The sequence below is a fragment of the Parasteatoda tepidariorum genome, chromosome 8 (genome assembly GCF_982258835.1).
Source record: "Parasteatoda tepidariorum strain Cologne lab strain chromosome 8, Ptep-v5.0, whole genome shotgun sequence".
In the NCBI taxonomy this organism is placed as follows: Eukaryota; Metazoa; Arthropoda; class Arachnida; order Araneae; family Theridiidae; genus Parasteatoda; species Parasteatoda tepidariorum.
Window position 1 is genome coordinate 28,671,782 of NC_141762.1, and position 19,273 is coordinate 28,691,054.

General features: G+C 28.9%; 1 protein-coding gene across 1 annotated transcript; it reads left to right on the forward strand.

Annotated features, from left to right (window-relative positions):
• The first annotated feature begins 6,089 nt into the window (after nt 1-6,089).
• PTPMT1 (protein tyrosine phosphatase, mitochondrial 1) lies at nt 6,090-17,787 on the forward strand. The gene is made up of 4 exons (XM_016069875.5): nt 6,090-6,548; nt 9,148-9,228; nt 13,413-13,604; nt 15,758-17,787. Exons 1-4 carry the CDS (start codon nt 6,411-6,413, stop codon nt 15,893-15,895), a joined length of 549 nt encoding a protein of 182 aa, XP_015925361.1. The 5' UTR covers nt 6,090-6,410; the 3' UTR covers nt 15,896-17,787.
• The last annotated feature ends 1,486 nt before the right edge of the window (nt 17,788-19,273 follow it).

A 19,273-nucleotide genomic window follows, 5' to 3' on the forward strand; every position in this document is an offset into this window, starting at 1 on the left:
TTTGAAAATTTTAGTAGAATAGTTATATAAACATGTTTCATTTTTCTTTCTGTTTAGTTGACTAAACAGATAAATTGCATTATCATGTTTTTTATGTTTTTCATTGTAAAAAAAATTTTTTTTAAACACTTAATTGAAAAAATGTTATTTGTGGTAGGGAAAAGGAACAGTCGTACCAACCTAAAATTTTAGAAATTTAAAGTATTCAAAATTTTTTTATTTTGGCTTACCAAAATTTTTTTTTTGGGGGGGGGGGAGGTGATGTAATACAGAAATTATGAAAACTTTTGTATTAATAACAACATTAAAACTCTTTCGTTTTCATTGAATGTCTTTGGTAAAGAATAGGTGTAGAAATTCTATTTTGAGACTTCAAGGCTGAAAACATACCATTGAATCACAATTAGATTTATATTTCAAAGGATGAGTTATTTTCAGAATCTTGTTCCTCTTTCACTTCCATATTAGGAAGCATTAAATGATTTTCCATAATGTGTAGAGTTACAATATATATAACTAACTCAGTGGCGCGACAGCCCATTAAGAGGGCCAAGGCCGACTGTGCCCATCTCAGTTTTCTTGACCTTGGGCTCTGGGGTGCAGGAGCATATGTTCCGGTCAGGTGGTCAGCCGAACGCGGAACCCCCAGTGTTAGTTCCCAAGCATGCTTGGTACTCATTTTATCAACCCACTGAAGGGATGAAAGGCTGAGTCGGCCTTGCCCGGCCCAAGGATCGAACCAAGGACCTGTGGCACGGCAGCGCGAAGCGCTACCACTACAATATATATATATATATATATATATATATATATATATATATATATATATATATATATATATATATATATATATATATATATATATATATATATATATATATATATATATATATATATATATATATATATATATATATATATATATATATGGTGGAGCCCCGGGAAAAAATTGGAGGATGAGGGACGTTTGATGATTTCTAGTTATTAATAGGGACATTGACCACAACCTTGCTGTCAACAATGCCCATGAAGAAGTGTTAATCCAAAAACTGAAAAATAATACACATTAATAAAATTCTTAGGGTGAAGGTGACCTAAACTTATACATTACTCGAATACCTAAACGAATACATTGAATCTCTCTAAGAACATCGAAAATAACTGGATGGAAGGCAAAGCCAAAAATAGGGGCTCTAGAACTGTCGCGTCACTGAGGATTGAAGAACATATTATCAATCTATACAAATTATTATTTACATCGTACTTCAGACGTGTTTTTCATGATTAAGTGCTTCAAATTTTGAAGTCTTAATATGAAATGGTGTTTAAGTTTTTATCTCACATAAAGTAAGAATTATGCATGGTTAATGATTATTAACAATGATTTATTTTATTAAAATCTTCTTTTAACGATTCGTGGAAAAAAATATTACTTCGAGATTGTTGCAAAAAATTTGCACTACTCCAGAAATATTTATTCTCCAACATTTTTTAATTGAACTTGACATGACTATTAATATAAAGTTACTTACAAAAAATGTGAAAATCAAGGAAGTAGTATAATGAAATAGAAGTAGTAGTAGCTGTTTCAAATGCCACTTGCCAATGCTAGTTAGCCTGCTTGGAAATCAAGCGAATTTAAAGCAGAGGGTGCATTTCTTGTCTTTCTGGGGCACTATCTATGGCCAAGAATATGATTTCAGCTACACACACGTCACAGCTCGTTGATACTGGGCGTACCTATTCATAGATTCCTTCTTTCATCCACAGATCGTAATTTTGATCTGAATCAGAGTACAATCAATCTCCAATTCAATACCCCGAGAGGTATTGATTTGTTATCTGGAAGTTGCAGGATTTGTATCCCCGACAGATTTAACGTGCACCAGCCACCATTCGAGGCTACTTCGGCTTCGGGATTCGCACTTCTGGTCTCACGAACATGAGTCAAACGTCCTACTAACCAGGCTATCCCGGCCCTCAGAAGTTGTAATATATTGAAGTGCGAATTAGCGTTAGTAAAAATAATCGGATCAAAATAAATATTTTCAAACTAGTTTTTGTAATAGAATCCTAATGGTAATCCTAATAGAATCCGCATGGAAACAATAAAGAAAAGTATTCCCGCAAGAGCATGATGTGGTCCAGGGGGGATCATGGAAGTTAAAACTCCGCAATTTTATAACAAGGGCATTGATAATCATTTGCACAGTCCACCTTTACTTCCCACACATTCTGGTATCGATCTGCATCTGGGTGGCTTTCAAGTCGCTTCTGGGGATCGAGCCGCTGTTCTGCATGGAGAAAATAATCTTTCAAATATAGCAGTGCAACTTAATTCGAAATTTTTTCTAATGTTTTTGGAAACATGAATTTGTGTAGGGATCCATAGGTTTCATAACTGGAATATTCTTTGAAATAATCTCGTTCCCGTTCATTTCTCTACATTTCCCCCTACAAAGCTGTTTGCTAATATGTTTGTGTATTGGAAATCGAGAGCTTTATAATAAACGCCCCATAAAGCTCTGAAAGAAAGAGAGAAAACTTTTTTTCTTCTAAAGTACGACTTCGATTCAAAATATTAGAATAATTCATGTTTCTCATAAGATGAAAATAAAAAGCTTTATCTAATCTAATATATAATCTAACATATTTATCTAATATATAATCTCTTAGATGGCTCCCAAATTTTGGCTGTATTTGTTTTCCGCCGGTGGCAACGTTTGCTGTCCCGAAGTGGACTGATCGTTAAGACACGGTTCCCAGCAGATCACCGAAGTCAAGCATCACTGACTGCGGTCAGTGTGCGGGTGGGTGACCACTTGGATCAGTCTGCGTAGGGACCGAGGGTGTGCGGTATTGGTCCTCGTTAACCTGTTCTACCGTAAAGTGCTCGACTTCGCGTGCAGGTCGTCAGGGCTACCGAAGCGGAGATGCCATCCCCTCTGCAGAGGATCAAAATTGTGATGGCATGTCTTCGGATCACCCTCAGGGATGTTTCCCAGAACGTCGCCAATAGCCCATTGTGCAGCTCTAGTGCGACGTAAATGAACTACAACTACAACAACAGCAACGTTTGCTTTGTTTTGTTTACGTTATTATTTCTCTTACACAGCGAATCGACCAATGATTGCCGCTAAAAATGTCACATGCCAAATCTAGCTGAGGTGACTCAACATCCCAGCAAACACAACATTTAAGGCGGGATAACGGGCCAATATACAGTGACCGATAGCACCGTCATCGGCCCAACATAGTTGGCCGAATCGGCTGCGGCAAAAAAGTGTCCGGCCGGCCGGCAGCTGGAGCCGATACTGTCAATGATGTCGGGTCGATGTCGGCCATTTGACACATTTTTATCGGGCCATTTTTGGCAAGTGCATATCGGCATTGTATTGGCTGTTTTCAGTTGTCCAGAAACATTGAAATTTCCCCGATAGAGACCCAATATTAAAATGACGAAAATAACTCATCCTTTGAAATATAAATCTAATTATGATTCAATGGTAAGTTTTCAGCCTTGAAGTCTCAAAATAGAATTTCTACACCTATTCTTTACCAAAGACATTTAATGAAAACGAAAGAGTTTTAATGTTGTTATTAATACAAAAGTTTTCATAATTTCTGTATTACATCACCTCCCCCCCCCCAAAAAAAAAAAATTTTGGTAAGCCAAAATAAAAAAATTTTGAATACTTTAAATTTCTAAAATTTTAGGTTGGTACGACTGTTCCTTTTCCCTACCACAAATAACATTTTTTCAATTAAGTGTTTAAAAAAAAAATTTTTTACAATGAAAAACATAAAAAACATGATAATGCAATTTATCTATTTAGTCAACTAAACAGAAAGAAAAATGAAACATGTTTATATAACTATTCAACTAAAATTTTCAAAAATTTTTCACACAAATATATACACAATTTTTTATACGAACGAACTGGACAACAAGTGTCATTTAATCAGAATTTAAGAATCTGTGTGGTAAGGGGTTCTTTACTTGATGAAAGTCTGTATTCCCCGTTAAAATGGAGGAAAACCGAATTTCTTGAAGCAGAGGGAAATTGAGAGATCCAGATTGGACATATACAAAAATAGTTTATTATATTTTTCTCACCTTGTTGAGGAAAAAAAAGTACAACTTTCATCGCCCTCACATCCAAATGATGCTGAGGTAAACATCTCTGCGCAATTCGGATCTCTCAAAAATATAGGGTTTACTTCTTCCTTTGAAGAAAGTAAAAAAAATTTCTTTTCCTTTGGACACTATGCATGATTTAATTTCAACATTTGTGGGCTGTGATATTTCCTAAGCTTTGATACGTATACTATTTCCAAAAAAAAATTGTTTTTACTTATATTTCTTTTTATTTATTTTTTTGTAATCAGTTTCTTGGTCATTCTTTCTTTTTCCTATTTTTCCTTTTCTTTTTATTTTTGTTACCCTTTGCATTATTTTTTTCAATGTCTACTTTTACTGAAACATCTTTAACATTTATTTTTTCGATGTTTACTTTTACTGAAACATCTTTTTTTTTTCTCACCATTTTTAACCTTAACATTTTGAGAATTCTGCTGTCTAATGTGCAAAGATAAGTTGTCCCTTTTAGAATTAGCAGAGATGATCAGTCTTGTACCAAATTGAGTAACAACTGGCCCGACACAATCAATAAACAAGCAAAAATCTTTGCAAATTTGCAACCCTACTAAAGCATATAGTAAATCAGTATCAAGTATAAAAAACTCAGCTGAGTTAACAATTTCGCCTATCTTAAAAGGGGAAACTCACAAATTTTGTTAAGTGTTAAATGTCCTTCTGTTTGGATAACATTTAAGTTTTTACATTTTTTTTAATAGGAATATTTAGTTTTGACCAAGTCCGAAAAAGTAAAAATTTTAAAATTTTCTTTTTTTTTTTTTGTCATTTATTCTTTCTTTCTTTTTGGGCAAAACTATTCTATATAAAAAATAACTATATAAAAAATAACTATATATACTATATAAAAAAATAGCGAAAAATATATAATGCGAAAAATATAGGGGGTAGCCGCAATTAGGGAAATATGGTCCCAATAGGCTGGTCTGGAGAGCGGTCTAAAGTTTGAACCCTTTAATTTTACTTTCTGCGTATTTCATTATATCGCGAGAACTTTGTAAGTGAATTGAAAATTTTTTTCACACAATTCTTAAATTCTTTTATCAAAAAGGAAAAAAAAAATAATCCATGCCAAAAATAACTTTTAATAAATATTTATTTATTTTTTATTATTATATTTCATGATGGTTAAAATAATTTTGAATTGTAAGGTAAACAAATTCTTGCATCATTTTTAAAGAATATAATTTTATATGGTGAAATACAAAATTTGAGCAAAATCGGTTAAATAGTTCCAGAGAGATTGAATTTCAAAAAAGCCAGATGTTTGAAATTCGATTTCTCAGGAACTATTTGCCATGTAAAATAACATTTTTTAAGATGATGTAAAAAAATATATACCTTGCAACTCAAAACTTTCTCGACTAATATTAAATATATGATAAATATTTATTAAAAGTTATTTTTTGCATGGAATTATTCTTTGATAAACGCATTTTTATAATTGTGTGCAAAGATTTTTCAATTCACTTCAGAATTTCTTGAGACAAAATATTCAAAAAGTAAATTTAACATTAAGGGCCTTTGGACCGATCTCTTGACCAAACTATTGGGGCCATATTTCGCTATGTTTTCAGGAACAAAATTCCGAATCCGTCAAAAAAAAGGGGTATGTTTTATTCAGAGAAAGTACGATTTTGTTTCCGATTTCGTAAATTAAAACATCGTCTGCACTAATTAATTCGCATATTTGAGATTACCCCCATGAACCATTAAGATTGAGTCTTAGGAACGTGAAGATCCAATCATTAGATCAAAAGTTATTTATGGTGGTCCGTTTCTTATTTTGCACACTGTACATTGAACAATCTAATTATTGAATGGGATTCAGAGTGATCCTTAATTCCTACACCTCGCACTTTCTACGTCATTTAAAAAGAGCCCATAATATTTCTTAAAGAAACCAATTACATAATGGCAACATTTTTGCTATGTTTAGAATGCATTTAGCAGCTGGCAGTTGGCAGACGAGAACGAGTTTCGAGATTTTTAATGAGCATAAATTGCTCTTATAAGCTTAGTTTAAAAATACACTGCTTAGAATATGTTAATACTATCAGCTCATCAAGCTCTCACCAGGAGTTTTCGAATTTTTGCTTGTTTTACTCATGATAAGCAATACCGGTATGCATAATTGGCAATGCACATTTAAACTCCCCAATTATTTTTAGCCAACAGCGTAATGTATTTTTGACACAACTCTCCTCATTACCCTGTGATAGTGTCATATAACTTATTTTGAAATTGTGCCATCATGTTAGCAAGAGCATCGTTTTATCCAACACTTCTGTATAATGTTGTCATGGAAAAACTATCATCTCGTATGTGGTACGATCGGATTGATGAAAACGTCATCTTAGGAGCTTTACCTTTTCGTTCTATTACTGAAAAAGTAAGTTAATCAGTAATTTATAGATTACTTATTGTTTTGTTTTGTTTTTTTCGCATAAATAGTTAAACTAATATTTTAAATTAACTTTTGCACTTTAATTATATGGTCAAATTCTTATTCGTTCATATTTGGCTATAGTATCATATAGTTTTTTTTCTTTTAAAAATTGTTAAGAGAATGTTATAAATTAACTTTTACACTTTCATGCTATGAAGTATGAACCATGCTATGAAAAACCTTGAATGTAATATGATCGTACTGATGAAAACGTCATTTCGAGGGCATAGCCTTTTCGGTTTTAATCACTAAGACTTCATGTTTATTTTAATAGGTCATTTGCAGGATATTTCTCTATCGTGATCTGTCGCGCCAACTACAATCGCCAAGGTGCCAAATAGATTTTGAACTTGCGAATTTAAAAAAAAAAAAAAAAAAGCATACAGGCTATGAGTTATCCCTTTCGAATTGGCCCCTTTCTCAAGGATGAGATTTTTCCCCTTTTTAGCGGATTTCCGCTTTTTTTACTTTTGTGTCTCGAATATCCGCCTTTTTTTATCAAAAACTCCGATTATCTAAAAGTTTCACTTTTTTTAAAAAAAAAAATTTTTAAATAAATATTTTGCTTTTTCAAAAAATTTAGCCGTTGAATTATTATATTTATTTCTGATTTTCAAAGATAAACAGAAAATTCAACCTACATATCTGTCAATCCTTCCAAATTTTAGCTATTTTCGCCACTTTTACGCGCAGAAGATACAATTTTCCTCATTTTTACCCGCCCGCCAGATAGTTCGTATTTTCATAATTCAAACGTCGCTGCTTCAAACAAGCTTTTTAAAAGTCTCAAACCCGGTATTTGCTAACATTTCGATTCTTATTCACGCAATTTGAATATACTACAATATAATTCTTATTTGCGAGATTTAAAAATCCAATATCACTATATGTATTTATGCGTTTTAAAAAACATTTGTAATGATTCATATTCACACAAGTTTAAAATCAATTATCGCAATTCTTGTAAGAAGTAGGGTTTTTTTTAAATTAGTTACTATAAATGTGACTGTTTTTCTATCAACAATTATTAGTATATGTAGGCATATTCAAAATTTACATTCTGTGCTTGCAAAGAAGAATGTGACAAAGGCAGGTAAAGAAAGAAAAAATAGGATTTGTGAAAAGATGTTTGATGATGGGCTAACGACTAAATTAATCACCAATCTGTTTCCCCTCATTCACAAGCTGCATTACAAGAAATTTGACCTTGTTAAAGGATTTTCTGCATGTTTTGAAAACCTAAAGCGTTTGCAGCAAATTAAGCAACAAAAAAAAGATTTTGCAAACAAAAAGTTTATTAACTCAGCATTGAAATTGAAGAAATAATAATGCTGCTGTTATTTATGATGTAAAGTGCGAAATTCTTATCATATGAAAAATAATTATCTAAACAGTTGCTGATTATCATGTAATTTTTTCCAACTAAAATAAAAATTTTTGTTGTTTGTTATCTTAAATTGTCAAGAATTTATTATTAAGCAATTGCACACGGGTAAAATTTACTCACATGGAAATTCAGCTTTTTTGCCTTTTGGCCAATCTCATCCCTGCTTTCTGTGATGTTTTTTTTAGTTTCTCGTGGGCTACCGCCCGGAAGTTTCCAAGACTTGGCACTAATTCTGCCACAGATCATGATATGGAAATCTCCGCAGTAATTTTATAGATAATTTTTCTATACATTTTCTGCATTAATCTGTTTTATCTTCTTTATTGGCACTACAGCCCAGGGTGGGCCTTATCCTGCCACACAATGTTTCTCCATACAGCTCTGTCCTCCAACCTTAATCTTCCAGTTGGAGATCCTTAAAGCTTTTAAATTATCCAAGATATCATAAATCCACCTTTTCTCATGCCTGTCTCTCGATCTATTGCTCAAGGGATTCCAATGCAGGATCTTTGCCACTCGGCTGTCAGGTGATCTCTCAATGTGACCAAACCATGAAACGTATTCACCAATAATTATTAGTTAGCTGTATTAGGTCACTTTTTTATGGATCTTTTTAATACATAATTCTAAAAAAATCTTATTAAGTCTTTTTTTATTTGCTACATGAAGTGCTGTTACTGGTAAATTTACTTATTTTCATGTATTTTTATTTTATTCAGTACAATTATTAGTAATTATTAAAAATTAACTTGAGAATGTTTTTGAAGCTAAAGCAACTCTCATTTACTTTGATAGAGAAGATAAAATTTGCCTTTAACTAAATTAAAATTAAGTTTTAAAAATTATCTTGAATAAGGTTGTTAATTCCTTAAGTAAATTAAATTTGATTAATTTCGTGTTCTGTTGTACTAGTAGAATATAAAATGTTTTTGATTGGTACTTTTCAGTGAGCCAGGCGCAGGCGAAGAGTTGCAAAAATATAAACCTCCACCAACTTTTCTATTTTGTTTGTTTTTTTAACACATAAAAATAAAAATAAATTAATAAAATTTTAATAAAGAGGTTTCTTAGGTTTGGCTAACCGAAAAGTACTCTTAAATTATTTGACTTCATGAAAAATAATTTTTATTTTATTAACTCACTCATTCATTTTAGCTAGTAGAGGAGGAGAATGTAAGAGGTGTAGTATCAATGAACGAAGATTTTGAACTCCAAAGATGGGTGACCACAGAAGAGGTTAAATAGTTTACTATTTTTAATTCTTATTAATTATTATTTTTTTAAATTTCTTTTAAGAAAAAATAATTTTATTTGTAAAAAAAAAAAAAAAAAAAACTATAAATGCTTTTTTTAATTTACTCACAATATAAATAAGAGTTATTGAAAAACGTTTTATAAAATAATTTACAATTATCAAAATATAAACAATGAATGAAACGCTACAATTGTGTAAAATGTTTTTGGTTTGACCAGTATCCGGCATTTTTCACTCTGCATTAAATTTTGTATACAATGTGTGCTAAAACAATTTACAATTTCTTTATGAAACCAATTATGGTGCAATGTAATTATTAATGTCATTATTAAAATACTATAAATTACTTTCAGTTTTAACGTGTAGTATTTAATATGCAGTATGCTTTCGATATCTCAAAGCTTGTTATGTTAAAAAAATATTTTTCCCCTAGGCATTATATATCAACCTAATATTAATTTGAATTCTTACGTCGAAGAGCTTCTTCTCAAAACCTTGTTATGTTATTAAAAAAGTGAATTGAATTTCGTGTGTAATAAAATTGTTAAAAAAAAACATTAAGGATTTTTTTAACTGTAAAAATCTGTAGCAATAACTGTCAAATGACGAAATACTGTATGGATTAACGATGATATTGGCACGAACCAGGAGTGTCAAAGAGTGATTTCTTGAATTCAAGATTCGAACATTGAGTGCCTTAATAATACTGAGATTTTTTTTTAAAAAATCAGTAGAAAAATCTTTATAATATTCAAAACCAAAATTTTTTACCTCCCCCCCCCAAAAAAAAAAAAAAAATTCTTTCTACGCGAATTCTATAACGTTCATTGATAATGTAGCCGTGATTCTGCCACGGATATATTTCGTATATAAAAAATATAGCCAAAATTATTGAAACCACTGGTTTTTCTTGAAACATGGTACTCTTAAAACCTGTAGATCAATATTATTTGTTATTTTATTACTATTCAGTTTTTATTACAGGTAATAAGTATCCCTAGCAACAACCTTGTCCCTAGTTTGGTTCAATATGGCTCCTATATGAACGTGCATGGAGGGACTAATTTTGGCCCCAGAAGCAGAATATTTTCAAATGTTCTGCAACAGGACTTATTAATTTATACAAATGTTCTGCAAGCATTTCACAGCGAAAAAAAGTCAGTTTTACGTTAAAATACTATATTTTCATTTATTAAAATACAGGATCATACACAGATACTCTACATTATTTTTTAAACCAAGGCAAACATTCTTGATTTACTACTTTTTCAATCACTTTTGAAGTGTAAAAATTTTGTTAATGACGATGAATTATTGATAAATTATTATTGCAGGAAAACACTGTCACTTATTCAAGATACAAATTGTTCTGCAGGACTTCGTTTGTTCTGCGACGTACGTCACAATTTTAGGCACTTTCTGCTTCTGGGATTTTGGCAGGGACAGGTCTAGAAATTTTTCCTGTGGGGGGGGGGTCATAGTCTCAGATTCCTCCCCCACAATTAATTTTTTTATTAAAAACATTTTTTAATATTTTTTTTGAAAAAAGAAAAACTGTGGTTTTTAATGCTACTTCTCATTTATTTTTTTCATAATGAACAATAGAACAATATATAAAAAATTCTTTCAATAATAAATGTAATGCGTTTTTTAGAAACTTCGGCAAATCTGTCAATGATTTTTTCAACATCCAAATCAATTTCTTTTTAAATGTTTATTAATGCCAGATTTTAGTTACGAGTTTCGCAAGTCTTCACTTTCATCTTCACCTTTATACAGTCTTTGGTTAAACCTGTTGAAGAGTGCTTCAACATTACAATAAAACTGCGACGAACTTTGTTTTAATCTCCTGGACTATGATTCATGAAACAGTGAAGAACATAATTAGATGGAAAAAATATTTATTTTTCCTCCCTGTCTAGGTTTATATGCCCCCTTAAATAATGTTTAAAATATTTTATTATTTCTTTTGTAAACTATTAAAAAAATTATTATTTTAATTTTATTTTTTCAATTTGGGGAAGGGGTCATGAGCCCTATGACCCCCCCCCCCCCGCGCGCTGGATCCGCCACTGAATATTGGGATGCCTAGATTTTTTAATTTTGGTCTTATAGTGGGCCAATATAAGGCTTATATTGGCTGTATATTGTATATAAAATATCGAGTGAATCGGACAATTCTATGTAGGGCCAATATTGGTAAATAACGGGCCTTTGAACCTTTACTGAGCCAAGTTTCATGAATGCTGGTCTAATGAGTGCCCAAGTTATTTTGCTACTAAGGATATGAGTAGTTAATTATTACCAATCAAAATATTGATTTTAATTCTTTTTTGCCAGAATTTAGACAGATTTTTTAGATTAAGTAAAACTTAAGCAGTCTCCAATATTTGTCTGATTTCAACTTATAAATGCTATTTTTGATTCTCAGTATTTGTTTTTATTACTTATATGCAAGGGAGTAGAATATGTTTGATTACACGAGCAAAGTTTTAAGCAGCCATGGGGAAGTTTTTGGTCTAAAAAATTTCCTATAAATTTTTATTGTTTAATTTTGCTGCTTTACAAACTTTTTCCTTGTTAAGAAAACATATCAATTTGTGTATTTATTAGTTTGAATTCCTTAAGTTTATGTGAGAGGGACCTTTAAGTTTAATTTGCTAAGTTATTACCAATTCAATATATATTGACTTTTATTATTTTAAACATATATTCTCATTTATTCAAGAATTGTGCTAATTTAAATGAATTTTCTTCTGATATAAACTTTACTTTCCAAAAATATTTGATCTGTGGAGGGGATGAAATATTTTATCCCCTCCACAGAGGATCAAAATTGTGATGGCATGTCTTCGGATCATCCTCCAGGATGTTTCCCAGACCGTCGCCAATAACCCATTGTGCAGCTCTAGTGCGACGTAAATTAACAACAACAACCAAAAATATTTTGAAATAATTTACGAGAAAATATGTCACTAAAAAAACTAACATTTTAAGGAAATTCTGATCTAAAGAAAATTGAGGATTCTGTTTTATTCACATGAAACTGAAAAATGAACTTGAGTACAGAGGGCTTCAAAATACCTTTGTGTAATTGCATGCTTTTTGAGGAAATGTAAAGTTTAAATGGGAATAAATGAAAATTGATTTTACATTTAATGAATAAGATGTTTTTTTTATAAGATGTTTGCTTTTTTATTTTTATTTCAATTTTATAAAAAATTAACAAATTGCAATAAATCACAATTTTTCAAATTTTTAATTAATAATTTTTTAATATTTGCCTCAGAAAAATTCAGGTTTTTTTACAGTAATTGTAAAAACAAAAAGAGTTTAATATTAAAATAATTTAAGAACATAATTGGTTGATCACTTGTAATTTTATATGTATGTTTATTTATAATTATTTCACACTTAAAATAACTAATGCTTACACCAAAATTTTGGATTTTTGACAATTGTCAGAAAGGTTTTTTTCACAACTGGATAATAAAATCATTAATTGTCAAATTTCCCTGTCCAGAACACTCAAAAGTGAATGCCTTATTGTACAGATAGATAAATTATTGTTCTTCTATATATTTAATTCTTTATTTATTAAACCTTTGATATGCTTTTTTATTTAAAAAAAATGAATGTGTGCGAAAGGCAAATTAAGGATAGTGTACAATTTTTAAATATAATAGTTTATTTCTAAAAAAGAAGGAAAAAGTTTTATTATTTCAGTTTTTTAATGTTCATCCATGTTGTCACTGTTACGTAAGATTGTACACTAAATCTATACTCAAGGTATACAAGTATACCTGTATTAAGATAAATAACGTGAATAAATAAAGGGAAGAGAAGGAGGCATTGTGTCCTTTTCTCAGAATTAATTCTTTATAGATTAAGTTAGGATAGTTTTTAAACATCCTGAAATCTGTTTTATTTCACTTGTCTGGTTTTATTCTATAACTTTTATTTTATAACTAAATTAATATACTGAACCAAAATTTAAAAAGATCCATATTAATTATCATATTAGTATCATTTTTAGATATTGAAAAAGTTCTTATTAAGAAAAAAAAGTTTAAGTAAAAAAATTTCTAGTCTATTTAATTAAATTGAATTTGTATAATCCTTAAATAATTTAGATTTCTGTTAATGTTAAAATATTTTAATTCAGGAATGGAAGAAGAAAGGAGTTAGATTTCTTCAACTTTGTACCCAAGATATATTTCATGCTCCCAGCCAAGAAAAACTGGCACGTGGAGTTCAATTCATATTTGAATTTGTACGTGAAGGAAGTAGTGTTTATGTTCATTGTAAAGCTGGAAGAACGAGGAGTGCAACTCTAGTTGGTTGTTACTTAATGAAGGTATAATTTATGCTTACTTTTGTGTAATTATAAGTGTAATTTTTATCTGATCGCTATTAGTTAACATTTAGTTGAAATTTCAATGATTAACATTTAGATTTCTTCAAAGAATCTTTCGTTCTTTGAAATAACCCTTTTTATTTACTGTATGCCTCTGAAAAGCTCATTCAAGTTTAAGCCATAAGTTTTTTTTTTGTTTGAATTACCTCAAAATACAAAATGATTCGATTAATAAGATACGCTGTCTCAACTTCCTTTTTGTACTACCCAGCCATCATGGTTATTGTGGCTTTTTTAATTTATCAAAACATTAATTACCTAAAAGATTTTTAATAAAATATTCTTTCACTATTGTCATTTTTATTTGTTATTTTTAAAAATTTTATTTTCAACTATTTTTTTTTTAAACATAATTTTGAATTGGTCCTTTTGCTAGATTTGGTGATCTAGCGCCAATGCTCAACCAACGGAAAAGCATTTGTTGTCGATATTTGCTCTAAATTTTTAGAAATTAACTAAAGAAGCTGGTTAACTGATCTGATTATAAGTTGACCTTCCCACTTTAATTTTTAATTACAGTCAATTCGCTATAACTCGAAGTACGATAACTCGAATATTACTATGACTCGATTTTTTTATGAGTTCCCGACTCTTTTATCTTCAATTTCATGTTAATTATTCTCGATTACTCGAATTTTACTCCCTTTAACTCGATTTTTTTGGGATCTTTTAAAGCAAGGAAAAAAACCAGGAGCTGATATCTTGCCCCTTCCTTTGCAAAACACGCACAATGTCTTTCGCATTCTTCATGGATAAGCTAAAACTGTCCCTCTTGAAGTATGTGAAAAGTGATTAAATGAAACGTTACCAAATTTACTTCAAGGATACAGTTAAAATGATGTTTTCAATATTGATGAAATGGGTTTATTTTTTAAATGTCTTCCAAATAAGACTATGATGTTTAAGGATGAAAACTGCTCAGGGGGTAAAATGAGCAAGGAACGTTTGACTGTCCTAGTTGAAGGAAATGCGTCTGGGACAAAGAAATTGCCCTTACTTGTTATCGGAAAATACCGAAATCCCCGATGTTTCAAGAATGTAAAAACATATCCTTTGGATTACAAGTCTAACAAAAAGTTCTGGATGACATCAGTTTTATTTGAAGACTATGTAAGAAAATTGGATCGGAAATTCTTCGCTAAAAAAAGAAAAGTGATACTCTTTATGGATAAATGCACAGCGCATAGTGATCAACCTAATTTGAAAGCAGCAAACTTGCAGTTTCTCCCGCCAAATACAACAGCAAAGTTGCAGCCGATGGACCAAGGTATCATAAAGTGCTTCTAACAGTCTTATCGTAAATGGCTTGTCAGAAAAATGATCTTAAATATTGTAAGCATTTAGAAGATTTGTAATTAATAAGCATTAATTAAATAATGCGACAATATTTTGAAAGTCCAAAACCGAAACTAACGATAAGTCGAATTTCCGATATGTCGAAGTTTTTCGTCAGTCCTATCAGATTCGAGTTATCGCGAATTCACTGTATTTTCATCCTATATTTCAAAATATAAATAAAATCCGAGCATCCTGTTAGCCAGGGAAGTCATGTATATTAAGGTTTTGAAATTTTGTGGACCAGAGGTGCAATGTGCGTTACGACTCTTGAATTTTGTGTTCCATGGTGTGATTGCGGTAATGTGGTTAGCATTGGACATAAGCTGTCTTTACTTCCCAGGCAAACTGGTATCCTTAGATCTGAAGCTGGGCGGACTTCGAGCCAAAAAGTTGGCGGGTATGCAAATAGTTAGTTAATAACTTCAAATTTTTTTTAAAAATTTTAACTTTTTAGCATATTTGTTGATTATCCAACTTAATTTAGGAGTTAATGTCATTCATTTAAAATAGTTTAGTGAAGTATAATTCTAATTACAAATGGTACAAAATCGATATGGTAATTATTTATTATAATAAATTTAATTTAATAAAATATCTAAATCATTTCCTTAGACTTTTATTTTTTAGCATCCCTGGTAGTCATCTAATAAAACTAAAAAGTTAATGTCTTACAATTAATTAAGTTTAATATAACATAGTTCTTAAGTAAATAATTTAATATACTTTTTAAACTGAAAAAAAAATGTATGTTTTAGCGCCACAATTGGACTCCTAAAGAAGCTGTGGAGTTAATGCGATCTCGTCGCCCGCACATCTTGCTAGGAAGAAAACAATTGGATGCTTTGGATATTTATCACAAAAATAATGTTGAGAAGAAAAGAGAATCCCTCTGATTCTGAGAATGAAAAAGAGAAGTTAAACTTTATGTTAAATGTGAATCATTCTTACAATATTTATATTTAAAAAAAAAAAACTATATTTATAATATATTTAAGAGATTTTGTTTCATATCATATGGGGAATTTATCTACATGTTTATTTGTCATTTATTAATTTTGTAATGATTTCATGTTATTTATTTTAAAAAAATCAACTCTTTTATCTCAGGTAAAGAAATATATTTAAGTAAAGATTTTCTTTTTTACTTAAATTTATTTATTAATTTTTTTTCCTTAAGTGAAAGAATAAAAACATACTACAATTGAAATGTACTATCCATAAAATCTTCCAATTTTAAGAATATGTGATAAATTATAGTTATAAAATTTGCTATAAATCAACTCTTATACAATTAAACATAAATAAAATTAGAAATTTTATTCTATGCTTTACCCTTTAGATTCAATTATATTTTATCAATAATTAATGTAATGGAGAAATAAGAAATTAACTAAAGTTTAAAATTAAAGTAGAAGAAATTTGCATTATTTTTCTGAACCTTTCCTTACAATTTTTATTTGCTCTTGATTTGTATAAGCGTAAATTGTTTAAAAAAAATAATTGCTTAATATATTTAAAATTCTTTTACTTTTTTAAAATTTTTATCAAACGTCATAAAATTTTTGCACGTCTGAAATTTTTGTTGTCGCTCCTTAAATGCATTAAAATTATCTAAGAGTTTTCTATTTAATGAAATTTTTTAATTCCAGTGAGTAACTACCATTACTTTTAGTTACTTAGGGTTAACATTATTTAAAAATAAGACAAATGACTTAATACTGTATGCATTTATATAATTTTTAAAATATTCCAATACATTTTGTTTCTTGTTAACTTTTTAAAAGATTTTACATCTCACTCTATTAGCCGTTATATATTTATATTTTTTAAATGTATTATTTAAATTCAGTGGCTCAGCCAAGCAAGAAGGTTTGACATTGTCCCTTTAAGCATAATGACTCTCAGAAAAAATATTCAGAACCTCTTCTGTTAACTGATAAGTTAGAAGACAAAATTTAAAAAATATCTTTTTTTTATGTTGCAAATCAAGCAGCTTAAAGACCATCCAGATAAGTATATTAGACAAATTATTAAATAATTTTAAATTCCTTTTAGAAATTAATTTAAATTAATCTCTTAATTGTAATTATTTAATGTAATTTTAAAATTTTCATATGATTAATTTATAAGATGTAAAAAATACATAGGTTTTGAGATCTCTTTCGGGTAAATCTTTTTGCTTAAAAACTATTTTATAATTTATTACTAATCTATGTTAAATACTATTTTTGGTCTGTATGATTATGACCATATAGTGGCCTAAAAGATATAAACTGGATATTAGCAGAAAAACTTTCTATAAGAGATTTTAGAATTATATTAGGCCATTGGCATAATTATCTCATTTAAAAGTAAAATTTTTACTTCCAATAATAGAATCTCTTCTATCTAATGCATCTTTAAGCAAATAGTTCTATTTAAAAATAAAAAAATTCCATCTTTGAAAAAATTTTATTACATCATTTTATTACATCAATAATCATAAAAATTTTTTCAATGACTGTTAAACACTGTTTGTAAAAAACTAATTTTTTTATTATTCACTATAGTTATTTTTTATTTACTAGTCTTTAAATTTATATTATATTTTCAAAAAACATTTTTTTGCATACTTTGTAATATAAAGAATTCTATTTTTTATGTATAATTATTTTTTGACATTGATGAAATAATAGCCATTGTGAATTTATAACAACAGATAGTGAGAGCTTATTTGAATATATTTATTTTGTTTAAAAATGAAATAAAACTTTTAACTTGTGAGTATTAAATACATTTTATTTGTTTTATGTCTATTCTTGTTATAAGTGTGATTTTTATTTTCTTAATTTTACTAAATGTCAGAAAGTGATATTGAATTTATAATTTAAAACCATCTTTTTTGAGCCAATTGAGAAATCAAAATACAGATAATTAACATAGCCGTGCTAAATCTCTTAATGTGTGTATGATTCTTTAAATATGTCCAATTTATTGGAATGATGCATAACAATTCTTCGTAGTATATTTAGCAATTTAGTTCAGAATTAAATAAATTTTTAAAACATAAAGGCTGTTAAAAATCTAAATTTTTGATAATTAAAGAAAAAAATTTAAACAACTGAAAGGTTTTGCTTGATTACTTTTTATAATCATTATTGTTTGGTAATATCACATAAGTTAGGTGCAGCATTATTTTTGTTAAATTAAATTCTCATTTTGAGACTTAAGTTTGAAAAAAAAATTTAAGTAAACAACAAAAATAGTAAAACTTTAATATCTTTAAATAGTTAGTCAGCTTTGAAGTTTTAAAATGCTGATTTAATGCCTGAAACTTAGCATTATTATTTCAAATTAAATTGAGGTAAACATTCAATTTTCAAATTGCTATTCCTTTTCATCTTTATATAACATATGCTAACATTTTCTTTTTTTAAATCTAAATTAAAAATGAAGTTCTTACAAAATTGGTGATAAGAGTTTTAGTGTCCCTACCTTTACATGCTTTCCAAGTTTCATAAAAGTGTAAATTTTTTAAAACATTATTTTTTTTTAATTGCTTTATTTTTTTTTTTTAAAAGTAGTTTTTATTTTTTAAAAGATTTTTAACATTCTGTAATTTTCATTATCCATTAAACGTTTATTTTAATGGTATTTAGGTTGAAAGACGCCTGTAATTCAGAATTTGAAATATTTGGGATGAATATTACTGGTTATGTCTATATTGTGAATTTTTTTAATGTTATAACATTTTACCAAGGTGTTCCACTTGTTTTATTAGTTTGTATTATTATTAAATATTTATAATAACCAAAGTTATTACATTAACTTATATGCATGAAACCAGCCTTTTTAAAATGTAAATTAATAAATATTTCATAATTCGAAAACCAAAAATTTAAACTTGTAGTTTAAATTCTTTTTATATCTTTATATCAAGTGTTTTATATCAACATATTGTAAAATCCTTATGTTTTCCATTTAGGAAATTTTGTTCGCACAGTTCTAAATTTTTCGAGAAAAAAAAAACTTTCATTTTGCTTCCTTTATAGTTTTTTACTGGTTTATAACTATTAAAATGTTATGGGAATAAGTTAAAAAATTAATATCTATGGATCAACTCAAATATGAGCTATGCTTAGGAATCTAATTTAAATCTGGAGCTTATGTATTTACATTCTTTTTTTCTTTATCAATAGCTTAGGTACATATTTCAAGAGCTATAGATACTAGTTAAAATAAAATGTCTCATTAAAATTTAATAGTTAACATTAATAAGTATTCAATTGCCT